General features: G+C 40.8%; 1 protein-coding gene across 4 annotated transcripts in view; it reads left to right on the forward strand.

Annotated features, from left to right (window-relative positions):
• The window catches only part of LOC115760764 (syndecan), a 146,437-nt gene extending 125,890 nt beyond the window's left edge, over positions 1–20,547 (forward strand). The window contains exons 4-7 of one of the 4 annotated variants that reach the window (XM_030702244.1): positions 14,608–14,740; positions 15,356–15,946; positions 19,722–19,898; positions 19,969–20,547. In XM_030702244.1, the coding sequence (XP_030558104.1) occupies positions 14,608–14,740; positions 15,356–15,946; positions 19,722–19,898; positions 19,969–20,141 (1,074 nt within the window). In that variant the 3' untranslated portion in view covers positions 20,142–20,547. Of the gene's footprint in view, positions 1–14,607; positions 15,017–15,355; positions 15,947–19,721; positions 19,899–19,968 lie in introns of all 4 variants that reach the window. The other 3 variants (XM_030702245.1, XM_030702246.1, XM_030702248.1) reach the window with 3 other exon arrangements.
• The last annotated feature ends 1,280 nt before the right edge of the window (positions 20,548–21,827 follow it).

Below are 21,827 nucleotides of genomic sequence, written 5' to 3' on the forward strand. Positions count from 1 at the left end.
GACTTCAGCTTGGCTTAATGCGAGTGCAGTTCAGTTGTTTCGCCAGTTGGCTGCGTGCTCAAGAAACTTGACTGCGGTCGTGGCTGTTGCTGCTGCCACGGCTGCTGTGGCAACTGCTGCTGTGGCAACAATTTAAAAGTTGAAATGCTGACAGTATAAATGCAACATTTTTAGCCGCACTCTGCTGCTGTTTGCGGTAGCGAAGAGTTCCTTAGAGTTCTATTGAGCAAAGATTGCATTTGAAATGCGGCTAATGGGCAGACATTTTAATTTAATATGCCTAAATTCATCTGTGTTTCAATTCAGATTACATTTCGCACAAGTTAAACAAAATGTCTTGTTAACGAAAATATATAATCGGAAAATGTACGTAATTGAAACGGAATCGAAATGCGGAACACGACCTTAGCCACATGAATAGAAAAATGAAACGAAACAGAAACAAATAAATAAACAATACTCTGTACTCATTTGAATTGATTGCAGTTGAGGTCTGCTTTAATTTCAGCTTTAGATGTCACTGAAACAAAATTGTAATTTAGTCTGGTCACATTTGAACGTCGATTTTAAGCTCCATAAAAATCCACCTAAATCGACTTTTCAATTGTTGTTAACAAATATAATTGGATTGATATTCCTTATTTCAATTCCCATACAACTATAACTATATATGTTTCTTTCAAATAATCCTTCGCCTTTATCGCTTTCTGCATTCTAGCAAATGAATTCTTATATAATTATTCATTATATCGAAAAGCTTATATAAGTTTTCACTGAACCAAGTTTTATTTATATTATTGAGTAATCTTTACATAGCTCTCATTTACGAATTGATTGCACAGGCAAAGCGAACAATTGGGGCTACGAAAAGTCTTTCGGTTTTCAAAACTTGTACAAACGATGTTTACTCAGTATTTACTCAAGTTGAAGCTTAAGGGAATGCAACCCTTTAATTAAACATAACTTAGGGAATAAGCCTATTCAACTATATCCCTTACGCCACAAAACCAGAGCAAAGCATATCTTATCTGTCAGTGCATACCCTATAAACATCACATGAAAGCGTCTATACAACCTCAATTTTAAACTACAAAAAGTTGAAATTGAATATTTATCTGAATATTATAGCTAAGATCAGGCATATAAACTTCTTAGTTGAAGTTGATCGAAAGGGTATCGCATAGTCGTGCATCTTGTGCTGCTTTCTCTCTCTCTCGCTCTGCATTCTCTGGTGGTCGCTCATGCATATACTTTGGACAGGCGCTCGTTAGTCTCTGCTTCGGCTGTTGTTGCCTCTCGTTGGGCTGCTGCTGCTTCTTGTACTTCTAGTTCTGCCTCGCCTCAGAGGGCTCACTTACTTTCCCTGGGCGACTATTTCTCAGTCTGTGGAAAATTCTTATTTCTTTCCCTTTTTAACTGTCATTTGTCGTTCTGTCAGCGTTGCCACGTTGCAATTTGACTTGCAACCGCACACTTAACGGTGTGTGTGTGTGTGTGCCTGTGTGTTACATGCTTTTAGGCGCAACGTGACGCAGTTTGTTGAACCTGCAGGCATTTGCTTAGCTCTGCTGCCGCTGCTGCTGCTGATGGTGCAACCTTCTTAAAGGTTCCGCTTGGGCCGGGTCAAGCAACTCGTCTTAATGCCATGAATAATTCAGCTCAGTTCGCCCAGCTGCTGCAACATGCCACAAAATGTTGCTGTGGCTTTGCAAGTTAATTACATTTGTTGCATACGTGCAACGAGCGTTGATTGCATGGGGCATGCACCTGATGCTGAGCCAAAGCCGCTGCCTCTTGTTGCTGCACTCTGTGCTCTGTGGCATTCTATTCGAATGCAACCGCAGAGCGCAGAGCAATCGGGAACCAAAACAGAATACTAGAGCATTTTGGCTGCTGCAGTATACCACACGCACACACACACAAACAAGCACACTTATATATACATCTATATAAATATATCTTTATAGCTATCAATATATATATAAGTATATATAGATGGCAGCCACAACAATGCGGTTCACATTCATCAGTCAAACAATTCGCTGTCAAAATATTTGCTTGAATAATAAATGAATGCAAATTGATGTTGTGTTTGTGGTGTGTGTGTGTGCGGTGTGTGCGTGTGTATGAATATGAAGAACATTGTCACACATATTTAATGCATCACAATACCAATTTCTATTTTAATTATGCATATTTCAATAGCCCTATTGTGTGGCTTTTCGTTAAAGTGGGCGTGGATGTGCTCATTTGAGCGATTGTGGCCTTAACATAATACGCAGCGCCAGTAATGAGCCTCCTTGTTACCTGGCTCCCAACATGGGCACATCGTAAACATGTACGGCATTCGTTTCGAATACAAAACCTGATTGAAAGGCATAGCGACATAATACCGCTGACATATCGCCACCTCAGTATGCTATATTAACTAAATTATTAATTGACTGACTGGTTAATTGACTGATCCAAACAAATAAGCAAAAGTTGTACAAAAATACAATACCGTATTCGGAACAATAGACCGAAAACAACGTTATGTTTTATGTTAAATAAATAATGAAATATGTACATGGTTCCTAGATGACCCATATATCCTTGGTTATTCCATACCAAAGATATAGTCCTAGTGAACCTAAATAACCGAATTCTAGAAGAAAAAAAATGCGCAAGAATGTGGTCAACGGATATGTATGATTTTTCTTTCAGCCGCCCTCAGCAACAGCCCCTCCCCCTAATGATTCCGAGTTGACCCACATATCCTTGGTTATCTCATACCATGGATATAGTCCTGGTGAACCTAAATGTACAATGTGCATATATATGTTATGCATTTTTTTCAGCCGCCTCCAGCAACAGCCACGTCCCCTCGATGGTTCCCAGTTGACCACCATATCTATCGCTATACCATGCCATAGATATAGTCCTGATGAACCGAAACATCCAAAACCCAATAAATTCGTATTGAAAGCGAACGAAAACATGCATGCTTTCTCTTTTAGCAACTCTTTTAGCAGCAGCTGCTGCTTAACAGTCTGTACAGCACGCCATTAACATGGCCTGTTGATTAGCAGCCCTCTGTACTGCACACCCTTTACATTCCTGCTGCTTAACAGCCGTCTGTAAGCGCCCCTTTAACATGGCCTGCTAATAACAGCCGACTGTTAAAACTTAACAGTTTTGCCCATGCGGGTATGCAATGAAATTTTTCATTTGCAAAAATTTTGGTTTACCTACTGTGGATTTCTGTTCGCCTGGTACTTCAGCCAAATTCTCGTTCAAATTTCGAGCGCCAACCGCCGCCACCGGCGCCCCGTGCGGGTATGCAACGAAAATTTTCGGCCGCTGATTTTTTCAGCTACCTACTTGCCATTTCTGTTCGCCTGGTATTTTTGGTGAAATTTTATAAAAATTTCGTGACCCGGCGGTCGCCAGCGGCGCCCCTTTTGGGTATGCAATGCATTTTTTCGAAAATGACAAAAAACAGGAGTTTTCGTATTTGTTTTAAACAATTTATTAATTTATACTAAAATTTACAATTTTATTGTTTAAAAAATGAAATGTTATTAATTATATCTCTTAAAATTTTACAAATACAACTAAATTCATAAATTGTTGCTTATTTCATTTAAAATATAGTTAAAAATAGAGTACATTTAGTCCGATCCTGCAGGAAATTGCCTTATTTGGTTCGTGAAAGCCTATAGAATTGATCCTTGGTCCTTGCTCCTTACGTTCTGTCAATCTGAAAAGATAAAAACACATTTTAATAAAAAAAATCATAATATATGAAAAGGCATTTTAGGTTATTTAAAATGGCCATAACTCGGCCATATCCTTGCAGATTTTCAAAGGACTCGGTGCGCTAGGATCGTTGAGAACCCCTGCATCGATCTGCATTTAAAAATTATGGGGTCATCTAAGAATCATTAACTTGGTAAATTTTCAGTCGCCGGCTGCAAGGGAAATTGGCTGAAAACACAAAATCCTTGATATCTCCGAAAGTACAAGGACGATTTCGATGCCCTTTCGCCAGTTGATAGTCCTTGGCCATAGAATTTTTTTGACACAGGATTTGTCAGGATCTGCAAGGATAAGGCAGAGTTATGGCCTATTTTCTCTTTACAATTTCGTCCTAAAAACTTCGCTGTTTGAAGGACTTTCGTCCTTGTTGTTGTATATTATTAAATGGGACGACGAGGACAACATGTTGGCCAAAGGACATCCCGATAGTCCTTCAAATGGCGAAGTTAGCCCGGATTTTTTCGATTTTGGCCAATTTTCTGACCAAACCCCTAGGAAAAATTGAGGTGAAATTTTTTGTCAAATCCTGGAAATCCTTGAATGCCAATCGATAGTCCTGCTCTCTACGAGTTCAAAAATGTATATCCTTCCGATATCCTTCAGGATATGGCAGAGTAATGGCTATAAACAGATTATCCTTTTTAGACATATAGCCATATCTTGGAAACTACAAGGATGATTGCGATGTCCTTTGCACAGGTGAGAGTCCTGTTTCATGCAAATCGTTTGGCACAAGATTCGCAAGGATCTGTCAGGATACGGCCATGCTATGGCCCCTTTTCTGCACAGACAAATATCCTCGTATCTCGGCTCCATGTAGGATTTTCGTCCTTTCTATTCCGCATTCTAGATTGTGAGACCAAGGACTATCGAGCAAAGGACATCAATTGTCCTGGAAACGAAAGATTTAGGGATAATTGCACTTTTTAGAAAAATATCCTTACCGCGGTTACCCTCGCATATAATCAAAGGACGTGGTGCGTTAAGAAATCCTTGAAAGACAGTCGGTAGTGCTTCTTCCTACGAATTCAAAAATGTATACATTTCCAATATCCTTTATGATATGGCCGAGCTACGGCTATGAGTTATCCTTAATAGACAAAGTGCCATATCTTGGAAACCACCAGGACGATTTCGATGTCCTTTGGGCAGCTTGTAGTCCTGTTTCATACAAATCGTTTGACACATGATTTACCAAGATCTGTCAGAATACGGCCATGGTATGACCTATTTTCTGTACAGATAAATATCCGCATATTTTGGATCCTTGAAGGATTTGCGTCTATTTTATTGCACATTCTAGATTGGCACACCAAGGACAATCGCACAGAGGACATCAGGTTTCGAAAAAAGTGTACATTTTAATTATCCTTGAGTATATGGCCAAATATGGCTTTGAATTGTGTTGTTCAGAAATTGGGACATATCTTGGAAGCTGCAAAGACGATTTCGATGTCCTTTCTACATGTAATATTCCCGTTTCATACAAGTTGTATGACACAGGATACGGCCATACTATGTCCCATTTTCTGTACAAGCAGATATCCTCGTAGCTTGGCTCCTTGAGCGATTTTTGTCCATTTTATTGCACGTTCTAGATTGACAGGGCTAGAAATAAAGACCAAAGAACATTAATTATCATTGAAATGAACACTTAAGTAAATATTGTATTTTTTAGAAAAATATCCCTGACACGGCTATTCGACTATTATCAGAGGACATGGTGCGTTAGAAGCATCGCTCGTCATTTAAGGATATAAGGATCAAACAATGTGTTTAAATTCTTATTTTGCAATTAGATACCGGTGTTATATAACTCACTATGACTATATTAGGAGGACACAGGACTGCTAACGTAATCCCCATTCCGAGACAGGGGAGGCACCGCAAGCAGCCCTCTTCGGGCTTTTTAATCTAAATATGCTGGTATTTTATTTAATTTTCTAGATAGTAGTTCTGCAGGATAAATAGAAATGAGTTTATATAAAACTGTTGCAGCTTCCAAAGCCGTTTACACTGTATTTCTGTGCGAGATGCTATTTTAATATAATCCCCGTTGCTAAAGCGTCAAATAAGGATGCGTATCCTTGGGTTTACAGCTCATTTCACCTGTGCAGCGACTTCTCTAGCTAGTTTAGCTTCTATCTGCAATTATTTACAGCTCATCTCACAGTCGATCAGCTGCCAGAGAAAAGGACGCTCTGTCGTGTCCTTTGTACTCAAGGATACATTTGTAAGCGCCGAGCAGCTGCTTAAGTCGCGCCCATTGCATTGTCAGCGCGCGGTCGGAGAAGGGGGAAGGGGCTAGGGGCGAGGGGCGAGAGTGCATTGAAATTTTAATGATGTGTTGTGGCAGTCAAGTTGCCAAGTCTTCTTTGCACACGTGAAAGCTCCTATGGGGGTGTGGGGGTGTATGTGTGTGTATGCGTGTGTGTGTGTGAGTGTGTGTGTCTGTTCCTTGAGCTGCTTTCGGTTCAGTTGCTGCAACAGCAGCGCACATTAAGTCGCGTCTCTGGTGTCGCAATTAAAATGCAGCAGCAGCGACTTTAACATGCGGCAAATGGGGAGAGCATCTCCAGGGACCACGCCCATAAGCTAGCAAGTTTATTGCTTGGCTTAGCTCATCAAGAGAGTCAGCTGCAGCAGCAGAGGGAACAGCGGGAGCAGCGGCTAATAAAAATGTTGTCTTATTAGCTGCAAAGTGTTCTAAGCTGCATAGTCTGCAGTTTATAAGCGGGATTTAGCACCCACCACTCCACTGCCCTCCCCTCCTCTTCCCGTAGCATGCAAATTGCCTGGAGGGTCGGTGCACATTTAAGCTGGCTCTTGCAACATTTATAGATTAAGCTATTAGCCGCAGACTTTGGCGCCTTTGATGATTTTTGATAAGCGGCACAAAAAAGGCAACAGCAGCTGCTGCCAGCCCTAAGACTGTATTCTATGCTGTTGTGGCCAAGGGTTCGGTTTTGTTGCCTGACCCTTAAAGAGGATTATTTATGCCAGCAGCAGCAGCAGCAGCTGTTGCCTCAATTAGCGCCGAGCCAAGAAGTTGAGAAGCTTTTCAACAAAAAAATGCGCCACATAAATTGCATTTTATGCGCCGCCTGCAATTAAACGCGCGGCATACTTTTAGGCGCCCGCTTTAAAAATGTGAGCAGCTGCGTATTGCGTGTGCGTGTGTGTGTGTGCGAGGGGTTGGGTGGCGTGGAATTTGTTTGCTTTTGCTGTTGTTATCTGCTGCGCAGCTTTTGCTATTTGCGCTCATAATTTGCTTTTGCCTAATGCGATGCGACGCATATATAAAGAAAATAAAAAAAATAGCTGACAGTCATTCTATGAGTGTGAGCGAGAGAGGTGCGAGACAAAATGGGCACTGGCCAAAGCTAAAACAGAAGAAAAAAATGACAAAAGGAAAAGAAAAAAAATAATAAAAAAAAGGCAATGCCTGCGCTCTGGGTGCGGTTATTGATTTTCTGTTCACTGATGAGCAACAACCAGCCAAAAGCAAAACAAATGATGCTGATGATGATGCTGATGATGATGCTCATAATCATGTAAATGCTGCGTTGGCAATTTTTCGTTGTTATTCTTGTTGCTGTGCTGTCCAGAGTGGGGGGTGGGGTAAGGGAGCTAACAAATCTGTACGAAAATTGCGTAAAGCAACACGAAAAGCGCATTAAAAGCTCAAAACGAACGATTAAAGCCGCAAATTTCAAGACTCGACCGTAAGCAAAATCCACCAGACAAACAACACACACCAAAAACAGACATAGAGAAAGGGAGAGAGAGAGAGAGAGTGCGAGATAAATCAACTCTGCAGCTCATCAGCAAAAGGAGCTGAAGAGGAAGCAGCAGCAAAAGAAAGAATATGCATTGAATGCGCAAATTTGCGTATTTCCGTTATCCGGTTGACGTGCCAGCCAAAATAAAGAAAAAATTAATAAAGCAAAATGCGTATAAATAATGCAGTGGTGTATGTGTTTGTTTGTGTGTGTGCCTGTTGAAATAAACACGCACAGCAACAGAACCAAACAGTACGCAATAATACAATAAACGCAAGCGACAGAGCCAGAGCGAGAAGAAGAAGAAGCAGCAGCAGGAGGCAGAAGGCAGCCAAACTATCTGTGTGTGCGCTGACAGCCAGCCTGAGCTTGATAAATGTGCCCAGAGCAGAGCAGAGCAGAGCAGAGGGGCAGGCGGGCAATGCAAATGCAAATGCAAAGGCAAAGGCAACAAACTGCCAATTAAGTGCCAAATTATGCCAACGCACAGCAACAGAAACAACAACAACAGTAACAGCAACAACAGTAACAGTAAGCAACAACAGCAACAACAGTAATAGCAACAGCAACAACAGAAACAGTAACAGCAACAACAGTAACAGTAACAGCAACAGCAACAACAGTAACAGCAACAGCGCCAACAACTGCAACAAGAAGCTCTGGAACACTGTTGAATATACGCTTTGCCTTTGTCTGAGATGCCTAAAAGCTACTCGACTGCCAGATACCCAGCAAATGTTAAATAGCTATAGTACAAATGATTTGTAGAAGATATTAAAATTGTTATCCTGGGCAGAACAAGTTGAAAAGTGTTTACTCTCGACTATGCCAGTAACTGTTGCAGTTGCAAGGCCGCGGCAACAAAGCACACATTGTTATCGCAAGTGGAGCAGGAAAAGTAAAAGTTTTCTAAAGCTGGCCCCAATGTAAAGAAACAACAACAACAACAATAAAAACAACAACAGCAAAACATACAACACACACACACACACACACACATCTTGGTGAACTCTGAACATGCAACTGATATTTAGTTGTGTTTCTTGGCTCAGAACTTTGGCGAAAACTTTTTCAATTTACTGCGCGCATTTAAAAAGCAATTATTTGCATAGCGCGGGGCAAGTGGCAGGGTTCATAATGCAAATTTAATGTAAGCCAAATGAGGCAGCCCGAAAACCCTACCCTTAGCTATATATATGTATGTATCTGGGCATATATGCTATTCGTGCTGGTCATTTGATTATATTACGCCTCAATCTAAATGTAAATGGGCAATTGGCAAAAAGGATAAAAGAAGAAAACGAAAAAAAGTGGGCAAAACGCAATGTTAACTGGGCCAACAACTGAGACAGCCCTGAGGCAAGGCCTGCGGACACAGAGAAAGTGCAAGAGGGGGGGTGGAGCCCAGCTATGCTTGCCACAAATACGTTGCAGCTGCTGCCTGCCTGCAGCTGAGCTGGAGCTAAATACATGTAAATAAATTAGAACTTGATGGCCAAGTGGCAATTGGCAACCGGGCCGGACTACGAGCATTGGCTATAATTGAACTGCCCAAATGCAGTAAATGCCAATTTTAAAAGGAAGCCAAACGCACAACTGGCTTGCGGTCTGCTGCTGCTGCTGCTGCTGCTGCCAGGATACCCGGCCAGGACTTTGACCACATTTGCAAGTTGCACAAAACTTTTGCAACAAGCAAAAAATAGAAAACAAAAACTGGCCACTCGGTCTGGTCGAAGAAGAAAAAAATGTGAAAATCCGGCTGCAGTTGCAGTTGTTCATGTTTGTTGTGGCTCCCGCTGTTGTTGTTGTTGTCGCAGCAAAATATCCATGTGAGTTGCACAAACAGACTGAGAAACTGTTGCAACAACATCCACAATGCCCATTTGCTGGTCAAAGCGACAATTTACTCGTTAAGCGTGCCGCCTGGCAACTCTGGCAACTGGCAACTCTGGCATTTGGCAACTGACAACCAAAACTTTGCACGAAAAGTTTCCTGTAGCATTTCTGTGCGTTCAGCTTACAAAACGGCCCAAACAAAGAACAACAAAAGCAACAACTGAGAGAAAGGGAAAGGGAAACAAAAAACAGAAACAGACAACAGAAACAGTCGCAATTGAAAACGCCTTGTGCTTAACCTCAATTTATTTTCGTAAATCTTTTCATGAGCTCAGTTGGAAAAGAAAGGAACGGAAAGGGGGCGGGAGGGAGGGGAGTTGGTACAAGGGACAACACGCGCCTAGCCTGTCAGGGCATGTTGAGTCAAGGGTGGCCAATTTTTGTGTGTGTCTCTCCCACACATGGGATAGAGAAGAGAGAAACAAACTCAAAATTGAATTTCGCCTGCATTAATTATGCAGAAGGAACAAGTTGCCCTTTTGGACCAAGCTGGGGACTGGGCTGTTTGTGTACATGTACATGACAAGTGCTCGGATAATGTTTGCCCAGGCCAAAAGTAAAACGAGCCAAATGTGGCAAGCAAGCTTAAAGAACATAGAAGAATACGCAGTCAGCTATGCGAGGCCCTTAAAATCGTCTCCAAACTGGCCCAACTTTAATACTTAATTAAGGTTGCAATGAAGCTAATGAGATTATCATATTATAGACTTATTTGAGCGAGTTGGCGTTTGCTTAGAATTGGAAATGAGATATTAAAGAACTCACATACCAAATTTAATATGTCTAGTTCTTATAGGTCCCGAGTTCCACGGGTATAAACTTTAAAGGGTCAGTTTGGCTTGTTTTCTGAGAATATGTAATAGAATATTCACTTTGCTTACAATTCTGATGATTAATGAGTCTAACATGACCACAATTTATAGCAGCTGCATCTTCTTCTTATTACTTAATACTTCAAAATTTGCCAAATTTGAAAACTCTAGCAACCATATATAATTAAGACAAATAATTCTTTACTGTGCATCCTCCCAACTTTATTATTTCACTTGTTTATACATTTATAAAGGTCATAAAAAGCTACGTAAGCAATTTAAAAGATATAGCTCATAAATATGCTTAAGTTCAGCAAAGGTTTACTCTATGTATTCGCGGATTCGCCCCTTTTTCACCCTTCAAAGTGAAACTAAGAAGCTACATACTAAACCTAAAAGCTCTTGCTCCTGTTGCGAATTGCTGGAAGTGCACCCCCATATACCAAATTTAATACATTTTTCATTTGTAGCTCCGGAGCTCTACCTAGTATATGGCTATAAAAGTATTTTATTGGGGCTGTACGTGCACTTCTCAGCTGCTGGCGAACCTGGCGCAACTTTATGATACTTTTTTTCATGTGTTTTTTTTTTTTGTTTTTATACTTTTTTGGCTGCACTGCAACTTGTTGTTTATGCATAACCGCCCCGCCCCCCGTCCCCCTCCTCCCCTAGGCCCGCGGAAAATCATCTCAGCTGACACAGTTTTTCGCGCTCATTATGCCTGAAGGTTGTTGCCCGTTTCTTGCGCACTTTTTTTTAAGTTTTGCTTGTTTTTGGTTATTTTGCAGCTGTTTTTTGTTGTTTTCATTAAGGCACAGAGAATTTTCTTGTTGTTTGCCTTTGCAGCTTTTTTTTATGTTTTTTACCAAGTTTTCGCGCTTGACTAACAAAACTTTAAACTGCTGCAAGCTGCAAATTAAACTTGTGAGCGCTTTCACCTCTTCGACAAGAACAAAGCAAAGAAAAACTCTATAAAACATTTTAGCTGCTCGATATTAACTTTGCGTAAAGCGCTTTTATGTGAGCATTTGCATATTTCATATTTGCCAGAGGAATAGTTGTGGGCGGGCCGTGGCGGGGCCAGAAGAGCAGACGCTTTGCCATATATCACAAATGGTGTCAAGCATACGCCGTGTTGCCCAGCCAGCAGCAGCTGCAAATGTTGCAGCAGTTGCCACTGTTGCTGCTGCTGTTGCAGTTGCTGCTGCTGCAGTAAATGCAAATTTAATGCGAAAAATATTAAAGTCAGCGCCATTAAGCGGACTGCAAAAAGCAGCTGCTGCCTTTTGCTGCTGCTGCTGTTGCAGGTGGCAGCATACGGCTGGTGGCACGTTCAAAGGACATCATTTAAATTCATGCATGACCCACATTGCAGCATCAGCTGCATGGGCCCAACGCCTCGCCTCGCCTCGCCTCGCCCGCTGCTCATGTTTTATTAACAAAGCAATTTATTGCATCAAATTCGCACAGTTGCAGCCGCCGTTGCAACAGTTTATCGATTGCCCGTAAGTTTTGGGGCCGCATTTAACGAGGCCAGCGGCCAACAGCCAAGAGCCAAGAGCAAAGAGCCATGGCCAAAAGCGGGCGCCTAAGTAAGCGTAAGCCGCAAAAATGAAAATGCGATTCGCTGGCAGTTTGTTCGCTGAAAAGTAGGCAACAAATGTGGCCCAAAAGAGCAGCAGGCGGCAACAAGGCAATTAAAGTTGCAATAGCCACACGTGAGCAACAGCTCGACTGCAGCAAGCCGCCAGCCAAAGGGGGGGGGGGGGGGGGGGGGGGGGGCGTGGCACGCCCACTAACAACGCCCAGCTACTAATTGCTGCATAAATCAAGCGGCAACAGCAACAGAGCATTGTGGCAAGATCCGTAGCGAATGGGTGGGCAAGGCAATGGGGGCAGGCGAAGCTGGCTAAAAGGGCGTTTGAAAAACGTTTTAAATAAACTGTGCAGCCAGATGAAGAACAAGCAGCAAGTGCCAAGTGACAAATGGCGAGCAGCAAGGATATGTGGGGCACAGCAAAAGGCAACACACAATAACAAAAAAATAAAAAAAAAAAACTGGCGAGCATTTTGTTATGCTTTATGAGCCACTTTTGACCAAATGATTTGTGTGCACAAATGCGCAAATGCAGCAAATGGTTGTCTGTATAGTATATATGTATTTGTGCCGCACACACACAAACACACACACACACACGGAAAATTTATGTGCGCCATTAAAATTGCGGGCCGCAGTGCGTATACGCAATAATACAATTTTTCCAAACGCCGTAAATATTTTAATTAAATTGCGCAACAAACGCGTGAAAAACGCAAAGGAAAACGAAGGAAAAAAAGCAAAAACAACAAAAACCAAACACGAAATACAAATTTTTGGCCATAAGCGCATTTAATGTTTAATTTGTATTGTATTTTGTTTTGGCTTCCTTTTTTTTTCTCTCATTCTGTGTGTGTATTTTTTCGTTAAAGTTGTTAAGCCGGCGACTTGTGTGCTTTCAATTTGCCCCCATTGTGTGTGTGTGTGTGTGTGTGTGTGTGTGTGTGTGTGTGTGTGTTCAAAACAAATTACAATACATGCGCGCTAGCTTTGAGCGCGCTTTACTGCTGTCTAAAAATAAAAGGTATATTTAATTAGATGCCGCCTTTTTATACCCTGTTTTGTTTTTTTATGCCAACGTGCAGTGGACTTTGCGCTAATGTTTTCTTAATGGGATTCAATTTGGGAAGCTGCATTTTTCTAAAGCTGTAAATGGCAGAGCATGAAAGCTATAAGAATTACATGTAATGTTTCGACATGCGAAGCTTCTTTTTATTTATGATTTTTATTTATTTTTTCTATATAGAGCCTAATTCATTCACAAGATCTTGCGTGGCAAAAGGAGAGCGAAAATAGTTATGAGTAAATGACTGCAATCCGAACAAAGGGATGTTGATAAGGCAAAGCTTAGTTCTCAAAAACCTAAATTATTTTAAAGCCAATTTACATTCATTCACAATCATTTATGCATTCACTTAAAGAAGTGTGTCATAGGGAAAAACCCCTTCCTAATCAAACCCAAACCCAATACAAATTTGTAAGCTAAAAATTATTTATGCAATAAATGCAACTTGTGCAAAAGAAGCTCGGCTTACCCCAACGAGCGACGCAGCAGGGTATAAAAGCTAGAAACTCGTTAAGGGAATGCAAAAGCAAGAATTTGAGTTAATCCACAGCGTTTGCAGGGTGGTGTAGAATTGTGGTTGCGCAACCTTAAGCAGAGAAAATTACTTTATCGAGTCGATAGAGATACGCATAATAACGCTGATGATGATAATGATGCCCGCCATTTGGGCTAAAGGTCAACTCTTCAGCAGCAGGTATATTCATTTATTAAGCCAAGTTTGTTGTGGTTGGGTGGAGGGGGAGGGGATGGGGCAACGAATTCTCGGTATATCTCATGGCCAAGCAGCTGCGACTAAACCGCTTACTTAATGGCCAAAATGCGAATGACAGCTTCTTGTGGCTGGCATTTAGCGAGCCGCAGGTTGGGGCTCGAACAAGTGTCTCGGTTATAGTCGTATTTTGTACATACTTATAAAGATAAACGTAAACATGTTGGCATTTCATAACGCGTGAACAAATTCAATTAAGTTGCCACGAGCTACCGAGTCCTTGGGATCTGAGACCAGCTCCCAGCTTCCTGACTTGCTCGTCCTTTGTCTTCTGCTGTTTTTAGGGGACAAAGCAAACGGCGACAAAACTAAAGTAAATAAACAAGCGTCGATTGCGGCAGCCTCTGTGCGAGGACAATTGGCATTGGTCACAGTTTGTTGTGCCTTTGTGTCTCTCTGTCTGTGTGTGTGTGTGTGTGTGGTTGAGTGTGCTTCGATTGTTTTGTTGCGCTGCCCAAATAAACCGCAAAAGCCACACTGACGGCACAAAAGCCACAACACTCGCAACAGTCAACCACTGGGGCTCGCTGTCAAACAATGGCCATATAAATGTGTCCCCAGTGTATGAGGGGGGGCGTATGCCCATTGTGCCACGCCCACAAGCACTATACCCACCTCACTCTGGCCACTTCACAGTGGCCATTGTATGCGCTGCTTGTCAAGGACATGGCAGTCGCATAATTTTCAATGCAAATCGTTGCCATTTGTTGCGCCGCACAAAGACGGGCAACAGTTCTCTCAGTGTCTCCCACGGGGAAGGGAAGGGATGGGAGTTAGCCACAAAGGCAACAGCTCTTAACTTTTTTTGTGTGTTTGTTGTTTACCTTAAGGAATTGTGCTTGAAATGCCTTATTTAACTTTCGCTTCTTGTCTGTTCTTTGCAGATACACGATGATCTAGAAAGCGATCCGAATTCTTCTGGCTCTGGCTTTGGACCCGATGACGAGGACGCCGACGTAACCGATCGTCATTCGAGCTCGCACAATACGCGTGTGCAGAACGTGGCCAATACAAATAGTAAGCATAATACGAACGACTACGACGACAACAACGACCTCATCTCGAGTAGAGTCAACCATCATAATCAAATCGACATCAACAACAAGAACAATATCAATAATAATAACAATAACAATATCAATAATAATAACAATCATCAAGCAAATAGTGGCACAATCATTGGTAGTAGCACCAAGAACAACAACAACCAGAACCTGAACCTGAACCAGAACCAGAACCTGAATCAGAACCAGAATCAGAACAACAACGGCATCATCAGCAGTGGCACAATCGGTAAAGATCAAGCTAGACTAACTACAACAAACATAGCCAATGCCCACGTTAATTCATCTAATTCCAATAACCAATCCACAAACACAACAATCACAGAAACAACAACAACAACCACTTCCAATGAATCCAATTTGAACACCTCAAACCTAGCGCCCCTTTCAGATAAACAGACAAAGCCAACAATAACTTTAATTAGTTACAACAGCAACAAGCACAGCAACAACAACAGCAACAACAACAACAACGCGAACAACAACCACCACGACAACATCAACAACCATCATATTATTGCCTTTAATAATAACTTACACACAACAACAACAACATCTTTATATCCAGCAGCTAACACACCAACACCAACAACACCAACAACAACCACAACAACACAAACAACAACCACCACAAGCACCACCACCATCAAACCCCCAATCAACAATGCGCCCACTGTCATCTCCTCAGGAGCGGAGCCAACTGGCACCACGAACTCCACATCCATATCCAGCACACCCTCAACTCCTGCCATTAATCAGTCCACGCCCACAATTGCAACGGGCCGGCAGCCGGTGTTGCCCGATCGGGATGAGGATGATTCCTTTGATTTGGACGATACGCAGGCGGGCAGCGGCGATGGTGAAGATGACGACGGTGATGACAATACTGATGATAATGACGATGACAATGGTGATGATGATGATGCCGAGGATGATGATGATCAGCTAGTTGATCCACATCCCGAAAGCGAAATCAGCCAAACGAGACACACAAATCTGGACAAGTCCAACGTGGACACAAATGAGCGCAAGCCGGTTGTGGATAACGACGAGGATGGCGACGATGGGCGACTCATCGATTTGGATGACAATGTGGATGAGGACGATGTCTACACCGAGATCAGTGTCAACAAGGATGTGACCCACGCAGCCGGCGGATGTCAGTGGTTCTTTCATTTTGATTTTGTTTATTTGACAACTTCTTCTTCTTGTTTTTCTGTTGTATTTTATTGCGTTTTATTTTGTATTCACATATCTTTTGTGCTTTTTGTTTTGTTATCGTTGCATTTCCTTTTGTTTATCTTGCTTTATACTTTGTTGCCTTTGTCTATCTATTTACTATTTGCTTTTTTGTCCTGTGCTTTGTTTGTTTGTCTATTTTATGCTTTAAGTTTATGCTTTGAGGCATGTTTCGGGTCTGCCACAAAAATCAGTCGACCTCGGCTACACTGCGCAAAAAGGTTGGCATTAAAGTGGGCTACGATATGCTGTCCAATTGGATCATAATTGGACCAACTTGACAGAATCGCAACCCAGCTGCAAATGAATTTCAATTTTTTCGGCAATTTGCAGTTTAGTATTTAAACTATGCCATTTTCTTGCAGTGTAGCTCATGTGTGCGACTGGCTTTTGTGGCTTTTCGGCTACCAATTTAGCAAAACTTCTGACAGCAATGACGTCACATTTGCAAATTGAATTGCATACCTTGCGGGGCTTGCATAAAATTTGCATTTGACGCTGCACTGTTGTCGGCTTTGTTGGTGGCTGTATTTATTTATTTATTTAGCAAATTGCTTTGCTTTATTGATTATCTTGTTATGCAGCTTAATTAATTTTAAAAGCACTTATTGTCTTCCATTTCCATCTATTGATTATGTATTCCCTTTGTTATTATGCACACACTCAATATATATGTATTTGTATCTATATTAACCCCTTGGGCAGCTTATTTATTTTGTAAGTCGTATATTCGGTGCTTTTATTTGATTGATAATTTAATTTCGAGTACACATTGAGTTTAGTTTTAGAGGTCATCACGGCTGCTGCAAACTTTCTCTACAACTTTCTCTCGTCTCTACGCGTTGTCCTTTGTCTCGGGTCTAGTTTCTCTCCACACATAACCCTAGCATCAACTAAATGTACATCCAACAAGTTACAATTTTCAGCTACTTTCCAGATCAACTTTCACATATATACATCATTCATATCATTTGTCACATTCATGCCCACATTCATTAACTCATTCTTGCACTTTTGGCTGCTTAAAGCTGGCCCAAGGCTTTTAGCTTTAGAATGGGTTAGAATTATTGCTATTTTAAATTGAAAGTTCGGGGATTAATTAATGACTATTGCTGTCATTTGAGCTGATAAGTCCGAAAAACAAACAAACAAACAATCGATTTGACTGGGCTGCTCCCTTACCCCAGCTGGCTATAAGAAAAGCCACTCAATCAACGGCTGCCATTTTGCTGGCTTTTCGAGCCGCACAACATGCTTCCCAATTGTGTGTTGTAAAGTTCCATTAACACATACAATCACACACACACACAGGCACACAGACAGGCCCTAAGCATTAGATTTACTGTCTGAACTTCTACAGCGCCGAACTTCTGAAGGTACTCGGTAAGCTGCGCTGTGATTTTCCACTGGCAACGAGTGGAAAACACTTTACATGAAAAATCACGGCTGTCCCGGTATTGGACCAGGGTTGGGGTGCGTTGGGGTAGGGTAACTCGTTGGCAAAGCAACCCGGCGATCTGTTAAACACTCCGCCAACGCCCTTGGCGTTCGCTTTGTGAGCCGCTTACTTGTGAGGCATTTGCCACATTGTTTGTTGCTCATACGATGCATTGGCGTTTAGAGCCTGTGTGTGTCTCTGTCTGTGACTTGGCTTTGACAATCAACGTTTTATAGTGCCTCTGGCCACGCCCACATCAATATAACTGGGCGCACGCACGCAAGCAAACAAAGACAAGCATGTGTCACAGCAGCACTCTAGCGGGAGAGGGTCTGGGTGAAGGGGGGTTGCAAAGTGCATTTTTCAATCAGGCAACAGTCAAAGAGTCTCCTGCAACTCCTTTGATTTGCATTAGACAACAGGCAACAGCAGCAGAAGCTGGATGCAGTTCCCTGTCGATAGCAAATACTATTCATAGAGCCAGCTCGCAATTCGCCCTAGCCACGCCCCTTTGCTTAACCTTTCTCACATTTCCTTGGCTTAAAGTTAACCTGAGCTCTACTTTGAGTACAAATACGTTCAGTTCCCTTGAAATATACTCATTAATCGGCTTTTTTTCCGAACAGGTTCACAGGGTATACGAAAACAGCATATGCCTCGGGCCTTGTTTATTCTAATTAATATGGCGAATCGTATTTCAATATGCGCGTATTTAGCCAGCACACGGAAGCTGACAAGTCAGCACGAGGGCGGTTTCAATAGTTGCAGAAAATATTTGTTTATATAAAAAATGGGTTGGTTCCTAGTCAAGAAACTACTTATAAGCTAGAAAGATTGTTTGGTTTTTGACTATGCAACAAATAGCTTGGAATTATTTAAGGAATAAGTTAACATAAACTTACCTATAGGTTTTGTATATACTCCCTATACGAAACGTATTTCCCATGTTAGATGTATGTTTAATATATAATAGATCCATTGGTAAAACTCGGCTGTGCACCAACAATTTTTTAGGGATCGATGGAAATAGCGTAAGTGATAGACATCTTTGGGATAAAGACGATATGGTTTTCTGAAAATGTTATATACATTTTTTTCTATCAATCAATTTATATATTATAGTTTCATAATGGTTGAGTTTAGATATTTGAAAAGCTTTTCTTAAGGCAAATCAATGAAAAATACGAACAGCAGGCGGTTAAAAACAAATTAATATCTTCTTAGTAAACTGTTTTTGCAAAATATATAATTTATATAAGTATATAAAGACTTTCAAGCTTGTTAAGTAAAATGAACAAGTTCTTATATACAGAGCATACAAATTATTAAAGCGAGACTAATTGAGCAACGTTTTCACAATATAAATTGTAATTAATTTGCTCTCGCTAATTAAATTCCGGCACTTATGAAGCAGCCCTCGCCCACACACACACGCGTGCTTGTATTTGTGTTGACATTGCGAGTACGATACAAGGGCTAAGCAAGCAATATGTTTGTTCGTTTGTTTGTTTGTCTTAAGCTCGTTTCAACCGAACATTTGGCCTGCTCCTGACATGTGAGGGCGGGGCAGCAACAACAACAACAACAACAACAACAATAAAGAGCACACATGCCGCCCTGCGGCAAAGGAAATGTCAATTAAATTAATTAAAAATCATTTGTGCCAACTGCTAATTGGCATTAAATTTGCGCATTCAGGTGTTTACGAGCGAAAAATGAAAAAGTTTTCAAGCTCTCAAAAATTGAAGTTAAATTATGCAAATGCGAGTCAAAAAAGCTGCCAACTGGGTCAAATTTGGGCAAAAACTAATGCTATCTCTCGCCTGGGTTGGGTATAAAAACCAAATTTGTGAGAATAGTTTTTTTTTTAGATTATAACAGGGGCAGATATTTTGCTGCGAATTAATTTATAAATTGAATTTCGCGTAGTTGCAAAAGCCATAAAAATTCTCTGATCTCTGAGTTGAAAGTAGCGAAGCGCAGTTAAACTAACTAACTAACGTAGTACTCTAAAAGCCTTGTACATATTGCATCTATATAGACTCACACTCACACACAAATAGCTCAGCTCATTAACACACACACATACATACACACACAACTGAACTTACACGCACACACACACACACACACACTGGACACACACTGGTTTAATGTACTACGTAACTATTTGTGTTTTCTGCACGCCATATCTCGCATAATCTCACAAATGTTATAGACATTACTAAAGTCTGAACATTCCGTCAACTTTTTGCAGCGGGCGGCAGCAGCGGCAACAGCAACGTCCAGGAATTGGACCCGAATACCAATATCAATAGCCAGCCCACAGACACGAAGATCATCGAGCACAGGCCCGGCGGCAGCGGGGAGGTGGTCATCATGAGCGAGGAGGATCGCACGACAAGTTTCTTTGCGCAGCCAGGCATCTTGGCTGGTGAGTAGGAGGCACACATTCCACTTCTGGCATGTATCCAATAATTGTGATATCCGTTTCGCTTTTGCAGCTGTCATTGGCGGCGCCGTTGTTGGCCTGCTGTGCGCCATTTTGGTTGTCATGTTCATCGTTTATCGCATGCGGAAAAAGGACGAAGGATCCTATGCGCTGGACGAGCCAAAGCGTTCGCCCGCTAACAATTCCTATGCGAAAAATGCGAATAACCGTGAATTCTACGCCTGAGATAATGGCCAAGCGCGCAGGTATTAAGCTGATCTGGGGCCAGGAATGGGAGCAGCAGACAGGATGTGACAGGGCGTGGCAGTCAACAGCAATTGGCACGGGTTTGAATACGATGAAATAAGCTCAGCTCAATACACTGCGCGAAATTTGCCCAGTTGTGGCAACAACAAACTAACAGAAACAACAACAGAAACAACAACAACAGAAGCAACAACAAACACAACAAACAACTCTTGAGAAAACACACAATTTATTCGTGAGGGGTAACATTAAAACAAATTAACAAAAACAAAAGAAAATTCCGAAAATTTTCAAACTTACCTGTAAGTTAAATGCGTCACACACCCAACCACCCACACACACACACACACACATACATACAACAAGCAGTGTGTGCGTGCGTGCGTGCGTGTGTGTGTGCAAACTTTTCTAATTAAGTAAGTTTTAAGCAAATTGTGTAATACAACAACAACAACAACAAAATATCAAATATTATATACAAGCAAAGTAAATCATGCGAAATTTAATATATAAACAAAATTATATATAAATAAATATATAAATAGTGAAAAAAAAAAACAAAACCAATATAAGGGCGGGCAAAATTAAGCAAATTAATTATGAATATAATGAGTAGAGCAAAAAATAATAACAAATAAAAATTAATAACAATAATATTAACAAACACACACACAGACACACGCAACTACATAGATTTAAACGCAAAAGTTAGACGAAGCAGAAAAAGAAGAAGAATGCGAGAACTTTTCGTGCATATTGAATATTATTAAATATTATATGTTAGCTGAATACACAACACACATTTAATTAATTGGATGTCACTCTATAATAAAAAACAAAAAACAAACCTTAAAACAACAAGCGCCAATTTGTAAAACACATAAGAATATGTTAATTTTCAATTAAATCGAATTACCACAAAGCCCAATTAGAACCTGAATTAAAATTTAAAAAAAAAACAAAATCCAAATAATCTGTGTGGCACATCCGAAATATTGAAATCGATGCATAAATGTTTTTAAGTTTATATACATATTATACATAAGCATAACTATGTAATTATTAGTGTAATTCCTAAACAACAACAAAAAAAAAAGAAACAAAAAAACTTGAAAATAAAAAAATAAAAAAAAAAAAAACAAAAAGCAAAAACGAAGCGTAAAACATTTTCCTGGCAAAACAAAACACAAATTTCTACTATTTTCTAAACAAAACAAAAAGTAAGAAACAAATTTAAGGAAAATATTTGTTGAACTTGAAACTGAAAATGAAAAATGAAATGAAATAAATCTTAAAGCAATTTGTATAATTTAATTAAGTTACGCCAGCCTAACAACAACAAATTAATTTATCGTTTTTTACTGCGCTTCACTTAACTTGAGCTGCTTCTTCTTCCATGGCTTAGAATCAAAATCAAAATAACGCATGCAACAATTGTGCATTTATTTAGCTTTACGTTCAAATTGCGCTCTTCAATTGTTTATAATTTTACAAGCAAATACAAAAAATAAATATAACAAAAAGAAACCAACACGCAATAGCAAAAGTCTATTATTGTTAAGTTTACAACTAAAACTCCTGCCCCAAAATACACACACACAAAATACTGTTAAACCACCTACACCCAATACACACACACACACACACACACACACACACACACAC

The sequence above is a fragment of the Drosophila novamexicana genome, unplaced genomic scaffold (genome assembly GCF_003285875.2).
Source record: "Drosophila novamexicana strain 15010-1031.04,08,12 unplaced genomic scaffold, DnovRS2.1 tig00000462-arrow-pilon, whole genome shotgun sequence".
Lineage (NCBI taxonomy): Eukaryota > Metazoa > Arthropoda > Insecta > Diptera > Drosophilidae > Drosophila > Drosophila novamexicana.